At 32.8% G+C, this 25406-nt stretch overlaps 1 protein-coding gene and 1 long non-coding RNA gene across 2 annotated transcripts; both read right to left on the bottom strand.

Annotated features, from left to right (window-relative positions):
* Positions 1-4428: 4428 nt before the first annotated feature.
* On the bottom strand, positions 4429-16536 carry LOC128204682 (receptor-type tyrosine-protein phosphatase mu-like). Its single transcript, XM_052906081.1, has 19 exons — positions 15925-16536; positions 15398-15518; positions 15157-15248; positions 14836-14931; positions 14553-14711; positions 14210-14373; positions 13955-14042; positions 13601-13665; positions 13379-13415; positions 12908-13011; positions 12650-12775; positions 9853-10001; positions 8896-9031; positions 8517-8645; positions 7431-7484; positions 6952-7086; positions 6317-6474; positions 5699-5834; positions 4429-5355 (listed from the first exon to the last, which is right to left on the bottom strand). Exons 5-19 carry the CDS (start codon positions 14590-14592, stop codon positions 5248-5250), a joined length of 1629 nt encoding a protein of 542 aa, XP_052762041.1. The 5' UTR covers positions 14593-14711; positions 14836-14931; positions 15157-15248; positions 15398-15518; positions 15925-16536; the 3' UTR covers positions 4429-5247.
* LOC128205499 (uncharacterized) lies at positions 6952-8642 on the bottom strand. Its single transcript, XR_008256260.1, has 4 exons — positions 8517-8642; positions 8257-8329; positions 7408-7484; positions 6952-7086 (listed from the first exon to the last, which is right to left on the bottom strand). It is a non-coding gene; the product is annotated as an uncharacterized LOC128205499 (long non-coding RNA).
* Positions 16537-25406: the final 8870 nt, after the last annotated feature.

Below are 25406 nucleotides of genomic sequence, written 5' to 3'. Positions count from 1 at the left end.
TCAATACATATATGATATAATTGTATTTATAACACACATCAAATTGACTGATAAAACAATAACTACTTACTAAGTAATGCATTTACTGAAATATTGTTTACTGCTTTATAACAAGCTTGTGACACTGTTTATAATAGCAGAAAGCATGACAAATATTAAATGATTGGTGATTGCTAAAAGATTTACTGTGGTCTACTATAGTATCACAAGGCAGAAATACCATGTTTTATGTTCATTCTTATTAGCGAATTGAACTCAAAATCCTTCATTAGAAACATTGTTGTTGACATCTATCAACCCATTTTGAAAAATCAAAACAATAATATTAATTGTGATAAGTCTTGTTTGGGAGTAAGAGTGCATCTTTAAAAATAGTGTGTGTGTTTTTTTCACTTTATATGAAATATGTCCCAATTCAATTTGACAAATGAGACAATTTTTTTAAGTTAGGAAATAGAAGTAGTAATTGCACATAATACACAACAACAACAAAATTGACAAAGCTCAATATAGCAGGAAATCTATATGAAAACAAAAATCATTAAAGGCCATAATTATTTAAATTGAATTAAGGTATTAGTAAACACACTTTAATAAAAGCTTTCACCGACAACATAGTTATTATGATGGTACACTATGGGACTTTTATCCAAATTTTGAAGATATTTTACCGTGAATTAAAAAAGTAATTTAAATTTCATTACACCCAACCCCAAACTCCAAGGGCTACAAAGAGCGACAAGAAAATATTTTCTCTATATTTGATTTTTTTTTCACATTATCAGAGCTTATGAAATAAACACAACAGTTTCTGGTGAAATAAACTTCAGTTAACAGAAACCGAACCGAACAGCATTATTGATACACATGCACAAAATTCATTGTGATTGATCTTGTGAGTCTTCTGAACAGAGCAGTATTTCGATGTTTGAAAATATAAAGCAGTTTTATAAATTCATAAAAAAAATTAATAAGACGACCTGCTGAAATCATTTTAAATATTTTCTATGTTGTCTAATGAACAATTTAAAAGACAATTTATGATAGTTTACCGTTCAATTGAAGAAAATATACATAATGTCATGTAACCATACATTTCTATAGCTAATAAAATGCTTAAAAATCAACCCTTTTCTTGAAAAAAAATAAAGCTTTATTAGACTTATTCATAAAATGTAATTATTCAAATAAATGAATTTTACGTATGATACTTACTCAGAATTCAGATTTAAAAACAATGAATGTTCTTTCAAATGAAAATATGTAAAGAAACAAGAACACTATGTACATGTAGGCGGTAATGCCCCTCCAAAAATGTCAGAGTGAAAGTTCTCAACTAATTTGTCTTTTTAATATTATAACTTGTAAACAGTCTCTGTAGGTAATCGATGTCTATTTGTTTTATTTTGTCAATGTTATTCTTACATTTAGAATTTTTCGCAATAAGTCTTCACTCTGCAACATTTGAAGCTTGGTCTGTTCCCATGCGTTTGTACTTGTAGTGTGTGCACAGATGATAATTACTCAATGCTGAGTCAATGCTGATTTGGTTTTCATGCCCCTTCAGGTTCTTTACCAATCTAGAATGCTTAGTGCAGTAAAGGAAAAAAAATGTACTTTAAAGCCTTTCTAACTTATTAGTATAGATAATAATACTGCCATACATATACAAAATAAAATATAAACAGTTTAATATTTCTCGACATTATTTAAAAAAAAAAACAAGCTGATACATACATGTAGATAATATATAAAGAAAATTACTAAATTTATCAATAAAATTCATCATCATCATCATCATCATCATCATCATCATCATCATCATCATCATCATCATCATCATCATCATCATCATCATCACCACCACCACCACCACCACCACCACACAGTGAGTTTATAAAACAACAAACACCAACTCAAATATGTTTTATATGAAATACTCACATCATCTCTATCAGATGTGACTGCCTTGTGGATGACATGGATGTCAAATCTGTCTCAATGATCCAACATAGTATTTAATGCAGGCTGGAATTCTTCATAACCCCAATTCGTTGACTTAGTATTATTCAGTCATTTTCCTACCTGAAATAAATTAGACTTCTGATTATCAACCGGCAGAAACTACAACTGTGAAAGACAAATGCACATGTATCAATTATACATTCTGCACTAATATCCGTGTTAGCCAAGAGTAAGTTGGTAGGCACAAATGTGTAGTTATTGTGCATATGGTTGATAATGATTCACAACAGTACGGGGTTTTAACGAGACCTACACCAAGCAAATGAATGTCGCTAGTGTCAAAGCTGTCGTGGCTTCCAGTCCGAAACCATGTACGTCTTTTCTTACAGGTTTATTTTGAAAATATGCAGTAATAAACAAATAATGGGTATGTTCATGTATTATGGTATGTTAAAAATAGGTCACATACAAAAACACATCATTTTTAAACAAAATTTTAAGTCTAATATTTTTCTAAGATAAAACAATCAAATGAAATATTACATGCTCATATCATATACATAAATAATGTGCATAAGTACATTTAAAAATATGAAACATGTACATAATGCACCAGTCAATTGTAACCATGGCCCACCAGGTCCGGGGTTATGCCGGAGATAGCCGGGGAAACGGGCCGTGTTTTTACCTTACAGGTGGCTCTGCAGTACCGGGTGAATGCGGTGGTTTTGTCTTCGAGCAAAATATAGCGGGGAATATGCCTCACCTAGGCTCCCTGGGGTGCGGGGGCATATGGCAGGGATTTGACCATCAGTTTGTCCTCGCAGGACGAGGATTTTACCTGGGGTTGGCTGGACCAAAAGTCAAAGTCCCGGCTATTCCCCTTACCTGGGGGGGGCGTGGTTACAATTGACTGGTGCATAATGCACCAGTCAATAGTAACCACGCCCCACCACCGCATTCACCCGGCAATGCAGGGACACCTCGAAGGTAAATACACGGTCCTTTCCCCCCGCTATCCCCGGTATACCCCCGACCTGGAGGGGGGGGGGCGTGGTTACAATTGACTGGTGCATAAGTAGATGTAACATGTATATTTATAATAATATATAATTATAGTACATGTATGTAAAAATATTTACACGCTGTCTTAACATTTAGCAAATAAAAATGATTTAAGAATTCCAAAGATAAATTAAAAAACAAACATTTTTGAACACATTAACGTACAAAACTACTCAAAGATACTTACATACATAGCCCTTTGAAACGAATATCCCAGTTCCATGCCGATTGTTGACTTTCGTTTTTTCGACAGAAAATCTTCTCCTACGCGTATAATTCACTTATAATCCATGTTTTACTGTAATGACTCAAATTGTTAGGTGTATCGTAATCAGCTGTCAGTGTGCACTTTAAGTGTTTACTTATTTTAAAAGTATATTCATGATAAAAACATCACCCGAGTTTCCAACTACTTCGATGTAGAAATTCCATTATTGACCTATGAATAGCGAGGAAATACCTTCTGGTTCTAAAAATAGCAACATCCGGTATGTGTTACAACTCGGGGACAATCGTAATAAAATTTTACTAATGTCACCTTCAACACATAAACAAATAAATTTAGGTGAACATTTAATTCCAATATCGATTAGATTAAAGAAAAAAGATTACCTCATGGTTAATCAATGCAATAACCATAACAAAACAACATAAAACATAATTATTCCCATTCACATAATTACCGGTCCACACATTTTACATTTCCGGCACATGATATTTCAGATATTTCAGGTAACCAATCGGAAAACGTAAACGAATCGGGAACAGTTATTATACTTATTTGTCGTTCTTCCGAAATAATGTTTTAAAGATAAATTGAAGACTATCTATTCAATCATTAATAGCAATTTTAACACCCATGCAATCGCCACAGATTTGCATTTTTAATCATTATAAAGTAACTGTAAAACCCAACTGTCAACCAACTTAAAAACCGCTCCTACCACTAACTAAAATAAATTCCCATTCCATAATAGGCGCGCACTTCGGTGCGGCGCAAATAAGTGAACGTCTTGTGCGCTAACTCTCTGCAATTTATCGTAATGTCCTTAGCTTAAGCTTTTCAATATATGCCTGGATTTTGAATACTGTTCACAGTTTGGCTTCTATAAAGCAATGCCCTTAATATGAACATAGAAAACAAAGTAGTATGGGACTTTTATGTTGATTGTTTGGACTAGATATTCTCATTTGTTTGGGTGTTTTTGGTGCTCACACGCTTCAGGAGCACCCGTCTAAATAACGTGTAACACTATCTTATCAATTGTAATTCTGACACCACGTGTGCACACCAATAAGTGAATAACAACGTCACCATTTGATTCCCACCTCTTTTTTTACCTCATAACAGTTAAATAATCAAAGATATAAGCCTCTGTCACCCTGGTCATATGTTGATATAATTTGTGCCCAACCACATTTAATAATATTGAATAATAATACTGTTTGTCGAAATGATTTATATAACATATGTTTATTACATACAATAGTAAACTATTAAACTTCATTTAGCTCGTGCTACGATTAGCTAGCGCGCTTCACTGGATTTGCTCGCGTGCCTTTATGCGTTCAAAAAGCGTACATGCAAGAAAAAAAATGCAATACAATCTTAAATCATTCCCAACAAAGGAAATGCGAGTATGATACAATTTTTTTTTTTTTTTTGTCAATTAATAAAAATAATTAATTCTCCACACTAGACATCAACGCTTGTACCTACGTCAGAATACTTCATGTTTAACAAATCCATACTATTATACAATAATTTGTCAACAAATACAAAACTATAATCGAATGAAATATTAGAGAATCCAACACAAAACATACAAGTCAATCAAATGAAAGCCCATGTTTTTCTTCAAGGGATATATATTCACTGTTAACGTCCTTCATAGGCAAAATTGTACTTAAACAAGCAAGTGTCAGCTCACACTGGCGCCAGGTTTGGCAGAATCAATTCCTATCGAAATACAGGGTGTAGTTGAAACACCAGTTAAATTACAGCTTGCATTTAATACACTGTTGCATAAATCTCGAATACATTATAAAACATGTGATGCCAAACGATGACAATTCGATACGTTAAGGCACACTACGTTTTTGTATAAATGAATCTTGTTCCTACGAACACTGAAAGATGAAAATATCCTATTTTGGTATTTATAAGATTACATTATCTGTTTAGCTGTTGTTGATCTAGCATGGCCAACAATCCGTCTAAGCAGTAGATGCACTAGTAACACTACCAGTGAAATTTGAATATTGACAGTAATCAAATGATTTTATGTAGGACAACACGCATTCGTGGCAGAATTTAAACTGTGCCTGAAGATAAAGGAAAATATTCTAGTAAACAAGTGTATGTATATTTCAAACAGATAATAAGCAACGTGACAAATACTTTTATTACAATTGGTGACTTAGTCAGAAAAAAGAAATCTTCAATGCTTGAACTCTACATATAATAAGAAAATTGTTAACATTCTATATGATATTACATTAAACCAGTTTTGAAATATATATTTTAATATGTGTGATTACAAGCGTCTGAATATGAAACTTTTTAGTCGATCTAAGACTCTTCCAACATACCAGGTAAAAGAATGGCAAAGCATGTATTGGATGTATTCCTAAATTGTGTTTATTATCAATTTTTTTTAAAGACTACCATGTTTGGGATTGCGGATGTACGCCTGGACCTGACTTTCCTTATGGTATTAACAACGCTGACTTCGTGATCTATTTTCATCTTTTCAACCAAAATTGAAACAACACAGAACAAGGCGCTTTTTCCAGTCCCGTCCCTGTAATGATATCGTAAAGATAAGTTAAAAAAACACAAGAAGTTGTTGAAAATATTTATGATAACTGATGTGGTCCATATACACCATGACTGGTAAATCTCAGTTCGGCGGTTTGTCTCTTTATTGTCCATCATATCCATACACGTCAATACGCAGAGGATATGATCATTTGTTTTCAAATTGTGTACGCGTTTCGAAATACATTGGAAAAAGAGATTTTCCAGGAGCACACACTAAGACAAATTATGTCCACGACAACATTTGTCATGCACAATAAACCTTCACTGGCTAAAGATAAAAAAAAAACGACCTGATCATATTCAATGATTCCGAAGGATGCCCTTCACAAAACCTAATCATCAGCATATTTTAGAAGTATGGAAATTATAACGTAATAAATAAAAACAAACACACGCTTGTTGAAAAATTATCATGTAAAGGCATTTTTTGCTGATTAATGAATAAAGTACACCTGTACTTACAAACAGTGAACAAGAAGCGGGCCTCGGTTAGACGTTTCTCTTAAGTTGGCATCAACGCTTTTGATGAGATCAAGAAAATCCTTACTCGACTTCGGGACGTCACTGGTATAATTCCATGCATTGAATTCAAAGTGAGTGACTTCCCTTTCAGAACTTTGCTGTTTAAAATATAAGTTTAAAGACTATGCAAAAGGTGGATAAGGATGAAGACTTTGTACGAAGTTACAAAAAACTAAAATACCTTCCAACTTTGCTGGTATCAACATGTGCTAAAAAAAATGACACCCTAACACAAAAAGTATTAACACAAAGGTTGTTCTTAAAGGTTTTTGTCACAACCTTTAAACAGCAAGTGTATTCTAAATGTATAGTTACCCCATTGGGTTCATTGCGTTTGATCGTTAGGAGTCTTTTTGTGCAATAGCCGTGGTTTTCTTGTTTTGTACACCTGACTTGAAACATGCCCTGTTTCAAAATGTGGTCTCCAGCAGGAAAATACAATCCGACATTTTGTTTCTGGAAATAGCAAACATTTGTTTAATTATCATATAAATTTGGTCTATTGTGCCAACAGATGAGAACAACTTAAACATGAATAAATCGTACAGACAAATTGTAATTTAAGAAGAACAAACCTTTTGTTTGTCAGTGTAAGGTTCAAAGCTTACGACACAAGTACACTTTTCCTTGGACAGCAGTGTCAGAAAGTCGATCACATTTTCTTTCATTGGACTTTGAACAACCAAAAAGCGAGTCCTTGCTTTCAAGCTCTTAAAAAGGATCACATAATTGGCTGACTAATTGTTGATGCCATTACACTTCGCAAATTGATTTTGTCAATCACATTAAAATTTGCTCACTATATGTCGATAAGATATTTTTAATTAAATGCATAGCTATGTGGCCACAATGTTCGCAGCTAATACTATCGCTTACATATTTTAATCAGTACACTACAATTTTGTTTTGATAATTGAAGTCCAATGAATTAAACATTAGTTAATTGTAGTCATGTACCAAAGTCCACACCAAAGTGGTATCTTACATGTATAAGTTATACTTAAATAAACCGGGAAGTAAATGCTACCTACGTCGATGTAAACTGCATTTATACATTCAGGAGCTCCAGGTGGGCTATTAAGGAACCTGCTAGGTCTGTTGCGATCTCCTGCAATATAATTATCTTAAAAGGGCAGTTGATGTCTTTTAGGTATCGAATACCATGTCAATTTTGATCGATCTTTACAAATTTTAAACGAAATGTCAGACAAAATCTCAGATCTCAGACGCAATAATCTTTATTCTTCAGAAAAAAAACTCGGTAGAAACAATATTGATATTGACTAAGATTTAAAGATCTGGCTTTAACAAAAAGGCATGAAAGAAATGTATAAACAGAAATGTGTGCAGTACTTAAAACAAATTAGAACTTTTAAACTGCTGTAGACTATTTTTAATATGAAAACAAGATACATGTATATATCTATGTTCGCAAATGATAATCCAATGCTTTTTAAAGTCTAGAAAGTGATTAGATGTTCCCTACAAAAACACAAACACTTTAAATATTCAGATAAACCATGGCTAGCTAACATTGCTGCCTGTATGCTGTATCACACAGGTGTGCTAAGATCTTCTCTTGCACAAAGTACGAAAATTACTTAAGTGTGTCATACTCCTCTTGGCTGGTACATGTGAGTAAATGGGAACAGTAACACCCACTAAAAACTGGAACTTTAGTATATCATCCTAAAAATACGGATTCCTAACGAAAGCATTCTAAGGTCATGTAGAAATGTTTGGTAGTTAACTTAAACATAAATCATTAAAAGAGCTTCATTCTAAGGGGTCCTATGTTCCAGCAAGTGGAATAAAACATGGAATACTTGAGCAACGAAATAATTAACTACCTGGTATGTCTGTCAATGGTCTGTTCCTACCTTTTATTCTGTTATTCCTCTATATGGTCTGCTTTCCATAACCTGACGGCTTTTCTAAAACTGTTTGCATTTCCTGCATAATCATATAAACGTGTTTTTTTTTATTAAATATTATCATCTATACGCGTTTCTAGTATTAATATTGACTGAATCAGTAATCAAGGAAGAAGATGGAATGTTATTACAGTTAAAGAAAATGCAATGTGAATTTTTATATCTATATTAAAAACACTATTAACACCTATGCCATAACGTCAAACCTGAAACTGTCGATTGAATCCTTCCTTCCCCATCTGATTGATGTACTTGCGAAAATGTGTTCCTCTAATTGGTCTGCTGATATCACTCAGCGAGCTGACGAGTGCGCTATATAAGAACTCGTACTGGTTCTAGATAGTAACATGCACAATTGTTAAAGAACAATTAAATACAACGAAAGCAATCGATATTAATACTCAATGAATGCAAACCTATTTCTATCATACATAGTATACAAATCATTTGTATTTTTAATGTTATGGATACAGTGAACGACTCAAATAAAGAATATCACAAGTATTATTATTTGAGCTTATTACACTATATACATCACTAGGGCATTTAAATTACCCCTGATATAATAACTTGCTAATAACGCACCACGGTCTGTATCATGTTGGCCCTATCGTGTCTCATGTTAATCACACAGCCAGGGATGTGTATTGACCCCTCACTCTCTCCCTCTTTTGTCAAAATATCTAGAGCAATGTACGTTCCTGTTCTTCCAACACCAGCACTGAAAGAGCCAATGACAAATAGTTTGAAATGCGTAAATGCAAATGAGCAAGCCTTATTGTTTTATAGAAATTGTAAACAAACTAGAGGAGTGCCATTTTTGTGTAAAATAAATAAATTCAAATGTTGAATGTTCTAGTCATGCGTATAATGACAAAACTTTATCAACTGTAGTCAAAATGTTCAAAAAATGTTTTATCAGAGTTTTGTTTAAATTGGCTTGCATTTTTTATGGGAACCTCAATTGACTATATTTTTTTCTTCAAAATATCAATATTTATCTAATCAATGCTGCATAGTGACTTCTTGGTGATTATTTTTTCAAATAGAAATAGTTGAATAAGGTAGCCACTTGATATGGCACCATAAAACGAAATAGAAATATTGTGTTTTGATCCTATAATACCACGGTTTAAGAATTCAATGAAAATTCCCTAAAGAAAGTTAAAAAGAGGTCTAATTGACTATTGCATGACCTGTGATCCAGTATACTTTAATGTTAATATGTTTGTATACCATCTCATACACTTCATATTTCTGTTTCTATCAACGTTATACGTTTTGCCGTTATACGAGGTACCGTTATTATACGGTGTATGACGTTGACGTTAATTCTTTTCTATGATTGATTATTTATATTATTATGAAATACGCCAAAACGTTTTGATATATTTCAAGCTATTGAAAACACGTGACATGTTCAATTTTTTAAAAGATATTGAAAACAAAGAAGACATTTAAAGGTCAATTGGATTGTATTTAGAAATCGGAAGGGTTTATGTTATGCGAACATATATATGCTAAAAATAGCACTAAAAGTACCTGCAGTGAACAAGAACAGGACCATCAAATTGGACAGGTAGGCTCAGCACTCTCTGTCTGAAATCAATGATTCCTGTGACATCATCCGGCACACCTTTGTCCGGCCAGCAGGTAAATTGAAGATGGTGAAGCTGTCTGGTTTCACTTTCCTGTGAAATAGAGCAATGCTCAAAACTAATAATACTTGTTACTCATAGTTGTGTCATGATAAAATATAAAGGATATACTTTTAGCGTAAACATTAACATATTCCGTGATTAAATCATTTTCTGTGTTAAATGTATGTTTGTTATCATAGGACCTACGTTTGATATCAATATTTGAACAAAGAATATATCAAACAAAGTGTATAAATCTGAACTTTTATGTGGAGCCTTGATATATGTCCCTTAAAAGATCTTACTTTTAGAAGGCTATAGGGCTCGTTTCTACATAACGTATTTCATTAAGCATTGAAACTATAACGTCATTTTGTCATTTGCTAAAATATAAAACTGTTGTTCAATTTAAACTTAATAACTTAAAAGCATGTTTACAAAAACATAAACATTAAACAAGGAAGTTTTATTTCTGCCTTAAAATCTACACCACTCTTCGATGACCTTGTATTTTATACATCTGAAGTTCACTTTATTGCTTGTCTTGTATTGATTTAGACCAAATAAACAAGGAAGATTTTTGACTTCTTAATATAGTGAATATGAAATTTTACTTAACTTCATAATACCAGACGGGCGGTTTATCTGTTCAAAATAAATAACTAGGTTTAACTTTAATAAATCTGCTTAAGGTAAACGATCGTGTTTAGAGTATGTGTTCCGAATATCATTTGAAACATTATGATTTGATATTAATTGTTAACAACAAGGGAAGGTGTACTTGTTTTACATCGTGTTTTACATGCTTATCTCGTAAAACAAGAAAAGTTAGTACAATTAAATTCATTAACCAAATGCTTAAGCCTGCTTCCTTCGTTTAATGTTCTTCGTAAAGTGATCCTAGTCAATGAAATATTTAACTTAGCTAGTTTATAGTCTCACAAATACTTCTACTGTTTGCATACATAGGTGTGCACCTTTAAACTGACCTATGGCGGATTTATTGTTCAGCGAACTTTGATGCTCGTAAAAATAGTATTGAAATTAGATTATGGCGGAATTATATGAGCATTGCAAGTTTATTTTTCCAGATAATCTCTTTTTTTTGGTAGATATACACCAAAATGGTGAAATAACCTTTTTACATAATACTTTACTTATAGTATTTCTTAATCATGTATGGGAAGCGAGTCTCTACATTTACAGTAGTTTCATTTTGCTGACAAAAATAGTCAAAGCGGAGAATTCTGACAAAGACCCATTTTTAAACAGGAATTATGTCTTGATTGTTATCAAAAATATCAATTACTAGGTTATTTTTTGAGATTTTGACCGCGTTTTAAATGTAAGACGATTATTTTGGCCTTGGTAGGTTTGTCTATGTTGAAAATGTGCATATCACATATCAGAATATGCTTACAGACAAGTTACGTACACTTATATATATTGTACTCGTTAAGAAATGTGTTCAATTCTAGTTGTGGTTTTATGTTAAACTATCGCTGATGCATTTTCGAAGAAGTGAAATTTAAAACGTATCGGATTAGGTTAAAATGCGTACTGATGGAAAAAAGGTTATGTTATTCTAGATACCCTGGCAAACCTCTTCTATCAATTTTGTATATTTCTACTAAATAAAGCTGTAGACTCACTTTCCAGTGTTTATGCAGTAGACCAATTCTTGCAACAGTTAATGAATTTACGAATGGGTTTCGTATACCATTGTACATGTACATAATGTATGTGTCGGTTATGGGACTCGAACCACTAACTGTCTGAGTATGTGCTTGAAGCGCTACTGGCAGAGCTGCCTTATGGATTTGTCAATCTCATTCTACACAAACGGTAACAAATACAAGGGTTAATCACGGGTGTAAATACAGGATAAATTTAGATGATTGAGCCTTTTACGACGGCTAAGATTGCAATTAGGTTATGGGTGAGTATCTAAAAGTTTAATTTGCCATTTTCTATACGGTACGTTGTGAACAAAACAAGAATCGGTCTAACTATGGCTTAAAATCCTAATTACGCGTACATTGAGATTTTTAATGATTTAATCATTTTTGGTGTAATATTCGATGCCATCGTGAATCGTTTATAATTAAATTAAAATCTCATATATTAAGATGTTTCATTAGTAGGACTTCTAAATAACATGTCCACAACTTTGTTAGAAAAATGAGTTTAATACCACAAAATCATAAATCAAATAATATTTCTTTCTAAAAGCATGACAGTTAAATTAAACAAGGAAGTTTTCATTTGTAAATTCATGTTTGCGTTTAACATTAGAGCCAGTGTTTCATGTCATTAAATGTTATCTTAATACGGTATCGTCTTAAAGATCGTTTGGTTGAATAAAAGAAGTGTTTACGTCGCTCACAAAATAGTCTGCAGTCATTGACACGGTGCATTGTATTGATCAGTCTTATACAAATTATACAGGAAGATATTAGATGAATGCTTTTCATAAAATTGAAAATAAGAAACTTACCGGTTGACAAAATAGTATTCAGTATATTCAGTAAAAATAGGGTTTTTCAAAAAATCAATCTGGCTTAGGTACACTATATTCTTCGTCATTGAAATAGATTGTTTGTAAACGTTACAGATAAATAAAGAAATAATGTCTGCTAAACGCCATTTAATTAAATAATATATAAGACGATAAAACAAACATGTTTCAATCACGATACCTTTGTAATTGTGTATTCTCTCCTCGTAAACTCGGCATATTCATCCTCGCTCTGGGATGAAACATGGACTTTGCCGTAGATTTTACTTGTTCCAAGGTCTGGCCAATATTGCTCGCACTTGTCTTTCTACAATAGAGAACGAGGGTGAGGGTCACATATAAATCATAGATCATTGATCTTTTTCATTTTATAAGACTAAAACGATATGACTGTAAAATATCTACAAATTGAAAGAAATGTGAATATAATTGTATTTACTTCATCCTCAACAAGATTGGTCAACATGACAATTTTCTCCACTTTCTCTTGCCAGATCATCTGCCAAAATGGACTGAAATCCCCGAGTTGCTTTGAAATGGGACCTACGAGTACAGTATTCAAAGAATTGGAAACATTTAAAGCATTTATTTTAAAATTAATCAAGAGATCCGTTCGATATATGATACCAAGTGTTGCATACCTCAATGCGTTTAATGGTTGGTTTTACCTATATGTGATTATTGCGTACACTGTATCATTACGGCAGATTGTGGCAATTCGTATGTTGAACAAAGAACTATCTGTAGTATTTCAAGGAAATTACAGTGTCCACTGAAGTAAGTGTACGAAGTATGAGATAATAGTTTAGCTTACTTAGAAACCTCTGATCACGGTGGCGACTTGTAACTAACATACCTTTTAAGGTATTAACAGTAAAATTATTTAAATGGTTTAGAATTCATTCATTACCTAGTGCTGCAATGTACGCATGTCGTTTTTTATAACCCTGAAATAGACATACAGTTATTTAATTCATCGATCGTCTTTAACTGAAGAGAACTGCTCTTATCGCTTTCATAGAAAAGCGTTGTCTGTGTCTTATTATTTATATATTATTTAGTATATGAAAGCTGTGTGTGCCACTTAATCTTATTTGAACGCTTTAATTCAAGTCAAATTACGCTCACTTACATCTATGAAACTGGCATTTATGTAATCCGTCTCACAGTCGCGGAGCTTGACCCTTGTGTCGTCGTCTGAAAAGATATCCTACTATTTATCCAGCAATATACATGGGACATTTCTCTGAAGAGTCTGCTGTTTTATTAATAAGAGACATAACTCCACACTTATTAAAACCAGAGTTTTTATCCTTTTTGTACAGTTAGTATTGTCTCTTGTTACATGTGTACATAGTTTCCCCAAAGCATCTACAATACCACGATACATTTCTTCCAAAAATAGACGAACTAAAACTGTCCATGCAAACTTATGCTGAATATTCATTGTCTTTACCTGATGAGATTATTAAAAAACATAACATACATGGATATATTCCTTTATATCTGTTCCGTTTAATATTTTCTTGCTTCTGTGAGTCGGCGTAAGATCTTGTCAACCCGTAAGGAAATTTCTGCAAAACAAATTGGACTATCATATATTCTGTTGTTGTTTTTTCTGAACAGTTATACACCCTCTTAATCACCCTACAATTGTATTTACTTGACGAATGTTTCCAATTAGGAAAGGAACTAAACAAGGGTGGGTGGTTAACACTGCACGGAATAGGAACATTTTTACCTCGAATTCTTCTTCAGTTTCAATGTCAGTTTTCTCCATCATGTGGTTCGATAAGTTGTCAACAGCAACTTTTCGGTTATTGATTTTTTCAGCGTTGTTGTAATATATACCGCCTTTCTCTTCAAACTTGGTTGCTTTTTCTCGCGCTATTTGATCATCATCATCTAAATTGTAATATCATCATCATTATGATTATTATTATTATTATTATTATTATTATTATTATTATTATTATTATTATTATTATTATTATATCATTCAGGTCAACAGTGAGAAGGTTAAAGCTCATTATCTAAATATTACAAACAAAATGTGATACAATGGTGTACGTTATTGAATATACCAATTTCAAGGCCATCATCTTCCAAAGTTTCCGCTTCCATTACCAGTTCAACATGTTGTGTTTCTACTATTACACTGCGTCTTGTTTCTGGTTTGGAGTTTTCTTGAACAGTATTTAAATCCCCAGTACCTGATGCAATGTCTTCATATAATGTGTTACCTGCAATGCAAATAATACAGTTAAAGAATATGTGGTTGCAGTATATTTGTTTTTTTAAAGGTGGAGAAAACATATGCCTTTTCAGTCGAGCTTAACTACATAAGTATACGTTTTATTATCGTACCCGTTTCCGCATTGTATTTCGCAAATAAAGTGTGAGATTGTTGTTCCCGATTGCCATAGCTGGACTCCCTTTGCTGAGGCGTTACCGGTGTATGTCCTAGAATAGACAGATTCAGGCTTTAAGCATTTGTTAAATAAATACAACTGATAGGAACTTATTTCCGAAACAGGACGCTTATTTATATTATTTGTTTCCTGCTTATGTTTTCTCTTTTATATCATACTATTCACTTTTTTTTAAATATGTTAATGAAACCCCTTAATAAAAGTATGTTCATGATTATTTGGAGATGTATTACAGATACGACAATATCGCCATTACTATTTTTCTGCACTGTAGCGTACACAACTGGCTGAGGTATTTCTTCGCTGTGTTGCTCTTCATCTCGCGGCTTTTTCCAGCATAACTCATTTCTTTGAAATTAAATCATCAAAGAAATGATTATAAATATTTAATACTAATTACATATTTTTATTGATATTACTTATTTCGTTTAATATTGATGTTATAAATAATCCATTTTGAATATCTATTGCAATGAATTAGTATCTTGACATTTTACCTTCGTTTGAGATCGATGACAACAATGACAACCGCTACCACTAAAATAACAGCACCAACTGCCCCAACAACAGCCGCAACAACATTTGGTTTATCTGTCGTTGTCGGTTCATTATTTTCAGCTTAAAGAAATCGTACATTTTTTAGTTTTAAATAATTTAAAGAAAATCATGATGAATTCTGTTTGATAACACAAAACAATAACAATTAATTACTAATGGAGCTTGAATATGTAATGTTTTATATTATAAGAAAATTAACAAGGTATTTCTTCAGTATTGCATCTCGCAGTTTCTTGTTTGAGACGGGCATAAAGATCACGCCATTGATTTGTTATTAAAAATGTTTGTATAAAACAAATGTTTGTATATTTAAATATTCGCCTTTCTAAATTATCAAAATTTGTGTGTCCCTCTTCTATATTGTTTAAACAATCCTCCTTATCTTACAAGATAACTCTCACCATTGTAGGATTAACTTTGTTATTTCATTAAATGACATTCGTTTTTCAAGTTCGACAGTACTCACATATATTTACACAGCCGTCACCGTAACGCCAATTTTCACAAACATCACATTTATCTCCTGTGTAAAAGTCTTTGCATTCACAAATTCCGTTAGCAGAAGAGCAAGTATTTTCTAAGCACCCCGGACTACATGTTATTGAACAGTCATCTCCATACCGATCTGCAATACAGTTTTCACATTTTTTACCAGTATGATAACTACTACAATTGCATGATCCGTCTAATAAACTACATATGTTTTCCTCACATCCTTGGCTACATCTTAAAGAGCAGTCTACTCCATATTTGCCATCTACACAAGAGTCACAAATATTTCCAGTAAAGTCAGGTTTACACAAACACGTTCCGTTAGTGTCACATGTCTCGCCAATGCACCCAGAAGAGCATTTTTTATCACAGTTAGTGTCCTTTCCATAGTATCCGTTCTTGCACGAGAGACATTCTGAATAATTAGTACATGTACACGTTTGGGAAACACAAGTTTGAGAACAATTAGATGGAACGTTCCAAAACCCTACTTTGCACTTAACACATATCGACTGTGTAGTGCAATTCTCACAACGTTCCGGTGAGCAACTGTCACAAACCGCGATCTTTATAAAAAATAATATTACATATATAATGAACATTGTGGTTATACTTAAATCTTCTAGTAACAAATAAAAATGAAACATTTAACTCCAATTGCACTCAGACTTGAAACAGTCTTCATTCTCGTCCGCACAGTAGAATGTATGAATACTTTATATTCGAAATCAATCGTCTAGCTGTGACAGATGAGGAAACAAATTAATCAATAATACCAACTATATGGCTTTAAACTTGAATGTAAGACCAGACATAACCCAGTGATTTAAATTGAGGCCGAGGATTTACTTCTACGCAGCGGTATAGTATGTCTCTATTCCTTTGTTGAAAATTACACATGCATATACATCTATAGTACAATTAACCATTAAAAACAAAAAGTAGTAAGTCAATTGTAATATATTTCATTATAAGCTAATTGACATTTAATAATTTCTACGGTTGAATAATAGAGTGGGGGGGTAAATAAGAAATTGGGCATTCCCAACTCGTTTCGGAGAATGGTTAGTCAGTGCCCCTCCGACCTCATCCATTGCTACACCAAGGGGTAATAAGTAGGTAAGCTTAGTAACAATTGCGCATGCATAGTTTAACATGGACAAAATATGCAGTTATCTGTTCTAATAATTTTATCAGAATTAAATGATCACAATTTAAGAGTTTTTGTATTTTTTCATAATTTTAGTAATTATCATCTTAACGTGTGTCAGTCCATTACCAGGCAGTGTGATTAAATTCGATTAACAGAAGTTTAAGCAAAAATGACAATTTTACCTTTGATATAACCTACAGACAAATTTATACTAAATAACAAGTGTGTTTTGTCAATCTAGAAGCATATGACTCTAAAATTAATCAAAAGTGTTTAAACGTAAAAAGACAATATAAAAGGAACTGCTGAGAATCTTAAATTGATGAGATTTATTTTAATTTGTATATTGCTTTAATAGGAAATTACGGTTATTATACCATGATTAAATCACAGTGTGAAGAAGTGAACCGTTTTACTGAAAGCGACAAACTAAACTGCACATGGTGCTAGGAATAAACTATGACATCAATAAGCTATAATTTGGCGCAGGTTCTAAATTCACTGTCAATTAAGTCTTATTTTTATGAATTTCAAACATTAGATAAAATAACTAGGTGTTTATTTTAGTGGTATATTTTGCAATATATTTCATTGCGTGGCAGTCAAACGTAAATAATTCACCAGCTGCATAGAAACTCATAATTTGTAGAACGTTTGTTGGTCACTTGGCAAAATAATACTTCACTGAAACAAATAAATATCCTCTATTGAAACGTGTTATGGCAACGGATGGAAAATGAACAAAGCGGGAAGAGGTTTCATATTTCGTAGAAGTGTCATATCGTCTTGAATTTCACCATAATGTTTCTTACACCTTTGAGTTGGCATAGGTGTTACTGAATTGGAATAAACTGTACTTAGTGTATCAATGACTGATAAACCTGGTTTAGGCGTGGACAAACGAGGATATCTTTTTTTAATTCTTAGTTACTTAAGTGCTTACACAACTGGTTTAAAAAGAGTGCATAAGAGGAAGCTGACACACATGTATCACCTTCTTAATAGATTAAATAATAATTAATAAATTTTTACACATATCTTCAAGTGTGGAGGAAGTGTTTCACAGTCATGCAGACAAAATACTTTGAAATACAGACTTTGCATTTCCAAACTCAATAATGTTCTTAAATGTTATACCTAAGTAAAACTCACAATGCAACACTCCAAAACGATATCGATACTGTAAACTTTTGATGTTGCCGAGCGGTCAAACAATAACCGGTACGAAAATATAGAGCAAGTTTTTCGAGACGCCGGATTTTCTAACAGTTGACAATGATACGAGAGACTGGACTCATTTACAACTTGCTTTTTGCCGAGATGAAATACATACTTCCAGCGTAAAGACATATGTAAAACAATGTCAATCAAAAAAGAGTCTAGAATGACTCGAATCAGCAACGCTTCTACAAAATGTCGAAAATGATTCTCTTCGGTACAAAAGGTGTACTTCAGCGAAGTCTTGACAATTCGCTCAAATTTAACTTTTGCTGCAGTGCCGATGGCCGATAAGAGCTTTATAATTGGCTCAACTGACCTTTTAATTTTGAAATGCAGCAATTTCCAGTTCCGTGTGGGCCATAAGCTGAAAGGCGTTTAATATGCCAAATACGGGCCCTGAAATGATGTGCTAACATTCTGTGAATCAAATGCAATGCCAGTATACACTTGCAAACGAGGAAGTAAATTCAACCGATCAACAGTCATTTTCCTTGCGTCCCAGATAGATGCACGTGCCGGTCTCATGGTGACAGTAGTTTGTCCCCTTGCTTACGCTCGAACAGGTGTTTCAGCAAGCACTACCAAAGAAGACCGGTGTGCAGACTGGGATGTTAATTGAATAATTGGGTACAAGAATAACGCGATTCAAATTATCATTATCCAATTTTCACGAGTACATGTCGTTTCATTTTGATTTGATGCATTCACATTACACGGTGATGATGCATATCGGATTCTTTCCGCCCACATTTTTCATTTACAAGTTTTATCCTCCACCGATGCGGATTATAAACGTACAAATTGCAACAAAGTTGAGTACATATAAACAATTTTTCTCATATGTACTGCCTCTAATTGGGTTTCGGAAAATATCTTTATTTCAAAGAATGACAATATTATTAGTGACTGTCAATTGTTTGGTATTTAAGGGATGTCGTTATACAATCGTTTCAAATTAGCCAAACAAATGATGGAATTTCACATGAAAAACGTAAGCGACGAGCGGAAACTGTTTTGTTTTTTTCTATTTTTGAAATATCACTTTTTCTAACATATTATATAAACTTAATGTATAAGTTTTATCCCAAGAATTTTGCGTTTAAATACGGAATCTAGCCATTGTATTCACCGGATTCTACAGGTATGACGCGTAACATGTTATTGTTTTGGAGTATGTAACTAGTTAATGCTAGAGGCAATTATGTGTGTATTTAGTAAGGGTATACTCTTGTACGCTCGACTGAATAAAGAAAAGTATGCGTTTATGGTAACGGTCTCAAAAATAAAAGAAGGGTCGTAAAAAAGTTTGCATTTATATTTTTCAACAGAATTTCTCTAAAAATATAAGGTTTGCAAAACAAATATTTATAAAATATTAAAAGAACATCCTTGTTCCGGAGTGAAGATGCTATGTATATCTGGTTGCCTTTAACACATTAACATTTTTTTTATCTTAGTTTTATACTTAGATGTGTATTTAAGGTATTAGTTTAACTCACTGCTCATTTTGGTTGCAAATACCACGACCCTAACATTGTTTCACCATCATTTAGTCAGTTGGCAGTTAAGATGAATTATGAATTTTATACTTAGAAATAATGTATTGAAAGATTCATGATGTTATTTTTCTTTCAGGACTTCGAAGACGAACATACATTTGATAAGTTATAATAATATAAGATGTAATTTATATCTTCGCGATTCGCGTCATTAAAAATGAAAGTAGGTGCTATATGAGTTGATTTGATCTCTTTTTCCGACAGAAAACAAACAAAATAAAACAGCTTATCAAATTTTGGATAGAATCTGGAGCGAGTGACAAAATATATCCGGTGTCCAATTTCTATACAACTGCTCATTAACGATAGAATCAGGAGCTTCCCTTAACCGACGAATGAGGACTTTATTTCAACTTTTTATCCAAAAGATTAAATATAAACGCAGGAATTTAAATAACTTCGATACCCTCTTTGAAAAGATAGACGTAATTATCAGGAGGTAAATAAATATAAAGGTTTCTTTGGCATGGTATTTGGTGTCAGAATCACGATCGCTGTTTTATTTTCATATGTTTAGATGAATAAAAAGATATGGGGCTTTCATTTTTCTTCTTCTTTCTTTTTGCGATAGTTAATGAAGCTTTTTCGTAGCTTTTAAATCGTAAGCATAAATACAGCACATGCTCTTTGTTCAACCGATTTATTCTTCGGCATTCCATTTTTTTAATGTAAACACGACGGATAGATTCCGTATCAGTGCCGGATAGATCCAGCAAACGAAGAAGGTGGACGGAAAATCCGCTTTGCATGATCACCGTGGTTTAAAGATAGCTCTAAACATTTCAAAGACCTCAAATGGTTTGATATTGGTAACCGAAAGATAACATTCGAATGTTAAAGCACATTTAATTGATGTTATAAACCAAGTATAAAGGCTAATGAGCTTGCAGATTACAATTCATTTTTTACGGCATATTTCATGTTTTTCCCAAACAAGGAGTGTTAATATTTTGACAAGTTAATCTGTAAGGAATTATTTCCTATACTCCTTTATTGTGACCTTGACCTTAGACATGCCATATTCTTGGTGTAGATGTGCGGCCAAATTGTTTTGTTTTTAAATTATTTCAACGGCAAGGCCAAATTTTAGCCTGGACTACATTGAACAGACAAACGAAAGCTACTATTTTGAGCCAACTGCAAGCAGGCATGACCAAATGAACAAATCTGTTCTTATATACACGTTCAGCACTTATAGTTTAATTATGTTCTGTACACATGTGCATATTGTCCTCGGCATCATGAGTACCAACTCTATCTGATAGCGTGAACTGTTTTCAACCGATGCCATGGTTAAGGTATATTCAAGCTCACGATGCCGACGACGAGTCCTGGTATATCGTGAGGCCCTACAGGAATTTCCGAAATGATGTGGGAATGGAATATGGAATGGACAATATAAATCACCAAATTTAAAGCGAAAACGAATTTTAAGGACAAGTCGCATCTTACAGTATTCAGGGAATAAAATATGTCATTTTCATCTGATTTCAATAAAAAAAGCACTTATGCATAAGTGATAACTTGTATTCAATTATTTAAAAAGCGTAGTAGTTATTGTAATCACCGTGTAATACAACTTGATTGCATTTAAAGCCAAAAAAGTGGTTGCAGAAAGTACTAAACAATGTATTATACGGTCATCTCTTTAAGTACTATATATTTGGCTACGCAGATATTGATCGCAAATGTTCCTGCATCAAAGGCGATTTTAAATGTATCATTGAAGAAAACATATCTTAATCTACACTGAGTAAATTTAAAATCACAATTTGTTTTCTCTGTTTCATTTGAATTAGTTACTATCGCAGTGAGGTAAATGGTAAATCGATATTTTTACTTTGAATGCAACCTTTGGTAAAAATACATGATTAATAAATAGATGTGCATACTATATACAATTCATGTAATTTCATTTTTTTATGGAAAACACTGAAACAATACATATTTAAACAACATTCATTAATATGACAGTAACAATTTCGAGATTGTAGTATACATCTCCAAAGGAAACACTACTTAATGGGAATAATTCATTAAAAATAGACATGTGATATACATAGGTATGCAAAAAAATGATTACGACATATAAGAGACGAAAGAACTTTAACTATGTCTTGTTTCCGTCACTTGATCAAGCTTCGTAAATCGTTGTAAAGGCTGCTATGATCTGATTATAAAGTACTGTTAATAATGGGAGGAAAGGATTGAATAGTGTACGCGACAAACCTATGATGTAATTAGTGAAACAAACTTTAATTGCTTGTAATTCATATTATACTAAATAGGTTTGTGTTGTCGCTTGCTCGTTGGTGTTGGCATCTGCTTCAGTAATTCCTGTTCACTGCTTTTCTTACATCAGTAAACTTTTTAGTTAGTAGTCGTGTAACACCACTCATAAATATGTTGTTATTTATTTTCTAAAATCGTTAGTTGCTTTAATGTTTTTGAATTTGTTTATGAATTTACCTAGGAAGCGAAACATAAATCACACGTACTGCACCCATAATGTTTTATAAGGTATACTTCAAGGAATTTTGATAACGTGGCAAATTGCATAGATATAGTCATGTCGGTTTGGTAGCCATATGTATAAAAAATAAGGTCTAAACTAACATATGGACCTAAGATAATAAACAAACGAAATAAGACAAAAATGAACACCGACCTTGAACCTGCAATTGTTTGTCAGTTGTATCTGAAAAAAATGTCTTAATCTAAATAGTTTGTATTGTTAGAATTAGAAAAAAAACTTATAAAATTAGGTTTTATCATTCAAAGTTATCTCGAAACAGGTCTTTTATTCTGCAGCAATTAAATGTCAGTACGTAATGTTTATTACTTTCACAATGTTACGGCTGAGCAATTTACATGTTTTTACAAGCTCATACCATCGAAATAAATCCAGTTAGCTTAAAGCAATCAAATACTTCGTTAGTGAACACAGTTGTTGTAACTAATTGTGTATACGATGCACTTTATTTCGTTTAATTTAACATGAAAGAAGTATGTAAAACAATTCATTAAATCTCGCAACGTAGCATATGAAAATTCCTTTCTCCCTCTTCGAAATCGGTGGAGCCAGGTAATAAATGACAAAAAATACAATACTCACAGATGATTTAAATCGAGATAAAGAATATTATACAAAGACAAATGCTGTGTTTAAAACAGAGCCATTTAGAAACAATAGTTTAATGTATGCACGTAATTTCTTACGCGGACCTACGCTGACAAGCGGAGGAGATCTACATATAAGATTAGATACACGAGCACCTGCCTTTTAAATAACAACTTGCATTTTTCATCACTGTTTTAAAAACGGTTTTAAGGGTTTTAATATGACATAAAACAAAGTTGTATGAGATTAACAATTAGTTATGTGGATTTCTAGGCCAAATGGTTCCAATCAATTTGTTATTTGAGGTGTTTACACAATCAGGAGAATCCGTTTTAATATAATTAACTGTTTTCAAATTATTATAATAGGTGTATTGCTGCAACGACTCTTTCTAAACAGCCAAACAAGGTCACTTTGCCATTGATTCTGCATCCAATGAGAAAATCAACTATAATTCCCACTCTCTTGTTCATGTCCTTTACAGTTAAATGATCAAAGACATGATCGTTTGTCAGCTCGGCTCGGTTTTCGAAGGGTATGCTGAATGTTTAAATAAAGCTGGTGGTTTAAACATTAATTAACGTATTAATATATTTTATTTTGTTGATAGCTTTGCTATTTTTAATTTGCCTTAGTAACTAGTCTCTTCATCGGAAGGAAAAGTTCCTTATTTTGAAAGTTTTAAACCCAATAAATAGCACCATCGTCGGCAAACACCCTTCGCTACACCTCATTCATACCGTGGGGAACTCGACTGATACAATCTCATTTATATGAATATGCATGGAAGACAACCCTTCTTCAAATGAAATTACATGTTACAATTATATATTTTCTAAAAACCCTGTATTATCAGTTGTCTCCGCAGGCGAGTGGTCTAAGTTTTTATACTTTGTATGGATCAGGCGGACGAGTTCTATTCGAGCTTACGCGAAAATACACCATCATATGTTTGAGTGTCTGTGTATATGTATGTCAAATTTCCGCATTCGTTCCTTTCGAAACCAATGAATGCGTCTCATTCATTATTCATGATTTATTTTTCGGTTTAAGTCACGCTGTGATAAATGACATGCATGACCTAGTATAGTCCTACACCTTCAAAACACATTTTTAATGAACAATGACACTTGTGAAATAGTGCAATGTATCTCTTAAAAGGCCTAGCTCCTAGTTGGTGGAGCAATAAGATTATTTGGCACCAGTTCGCTGTACATACGGTTAGTGAACAGAAGTAATGAGACAAAGACGGTGTTGCTTCTCTCTCTTCCCGTACAATAAATCACAATACGTTACAAACGTTACAAATATATGTACTGTTCGCATTATTCTAAATTGATTGACTTCTGAAATAATCGTATATTATTTGCAGGATTGGTATGAGAAATTGTACCACTAAAATTAACTTTTTAAAGTAAAATATCCATCGTATGAAATCGGAATTGAACAACGGCTGCACCAATTACGTAGCTTGTGCAATGGACATAACTTTTTTTACTACACACGTCATTAGATCAATCCAATTAAGAGCGTAAATGTGTTTTTTCACAAAAGGCTGCCTTTAAAAGGAATCTGAATGTAATTGAAAGGAGGGAATTTAAACAGACTGTAATAAAAAACTAAAGCAAACTATTTCAAGTCAACATTGATATACTTACTTCCCAAGTATAAGGTGTGTTATCACGACGACTTGCATTTACATATTATATACATCTGAAAATATTGAAATATTCACTTACTCCTGGATTCTGTGTCAAGTGTTAATATTATTATTGTTTATAAACTTTATCCAGCAATGGCTTTTCAGCATAGATGGAATAATAAAAAGGCCTGTAGGATTTATGCATTATGGTATTTGTAGCACTGCTTGATTTCGTTCAAAATAATTGTGTCAATAATTCGCAATGTTAAACGTTGTCCAATTAAATGGAAATTGTGTTTAAAAAATTGTAAATGGTAAACTATTGATAATTTAAAGCATATCCGTACATGACAATACATTGCATTCATTTCCTTTATTACAACCATGAATAGAAAGCGGAGATTGAATAAAAGGCACTGAACATATCCAATTACTGAAGTTACATGTTAAACTTAAATATGAAATACTCTTTTGTTTAATAAGGAAGTCATGGCTTAAACGGAGTAATTTATACTCTCCTATACCTTAGAATATGAATTTTTAAGGTTTTTGAAAAAAAAAATAAGCAGTGATATTGCTAGCGTTTATTGATTCGGATGCTCTATCTCTAACAGTAAATCCGGTTTCATCTTCTGAACCAAATTAGAATATAGATAACTTATAGTGTGAAGAGATTAAAGATGTACTCTCACAGATTGAACGTTTTGAAAACTTGCATGGAAACCAGTAATATCAGACTACTAAAAATATATAGATCACA

The sequence above is a fragment of the Mya arenaria genome, chromosome 10 (assembly GCF_026914265.1).
Source record: "Mya arenaria isolate MELC-2E11 chromosome 10, ASM2691426v1".
NCBI lineage: Eukaryota > Metazoa > Mollusca > Bivalvia > Myida > Myidae > Mya > Mya arenaria.
Note: the sequence above shows the minus strand (reverse complement) of the source record. Positions and strands in the feature narration are given on the sequence as shown.

What these genes read in the sequence shown, in the direction of transcription:
- LOC128204682 (XM_052906081.1), bottom strand. Translation starts at nt 14,592, where the DNA reads ATGGAAGCGGAAACTTTGGAAGATGATGGCCTTGAAATTG. An exon ending in TAAATGCCAGTTTCATAGAT is followed by an intron (nt 13,416 to 13,600) that starts GTAAGTGAGCGT and finishes TGTCTATTTCAG; the next exon opens with GGTTATAAAAAACGACATGC. An exon ending in CATCCGCAATCCCAAACATG is followed by an intron (nt 5,356 to 5,698) that starts GTAGTCTTTAAA and finishes CTTTATCTTCAG; the next exon opens with GCACAGTTTAAATTCTGCCA.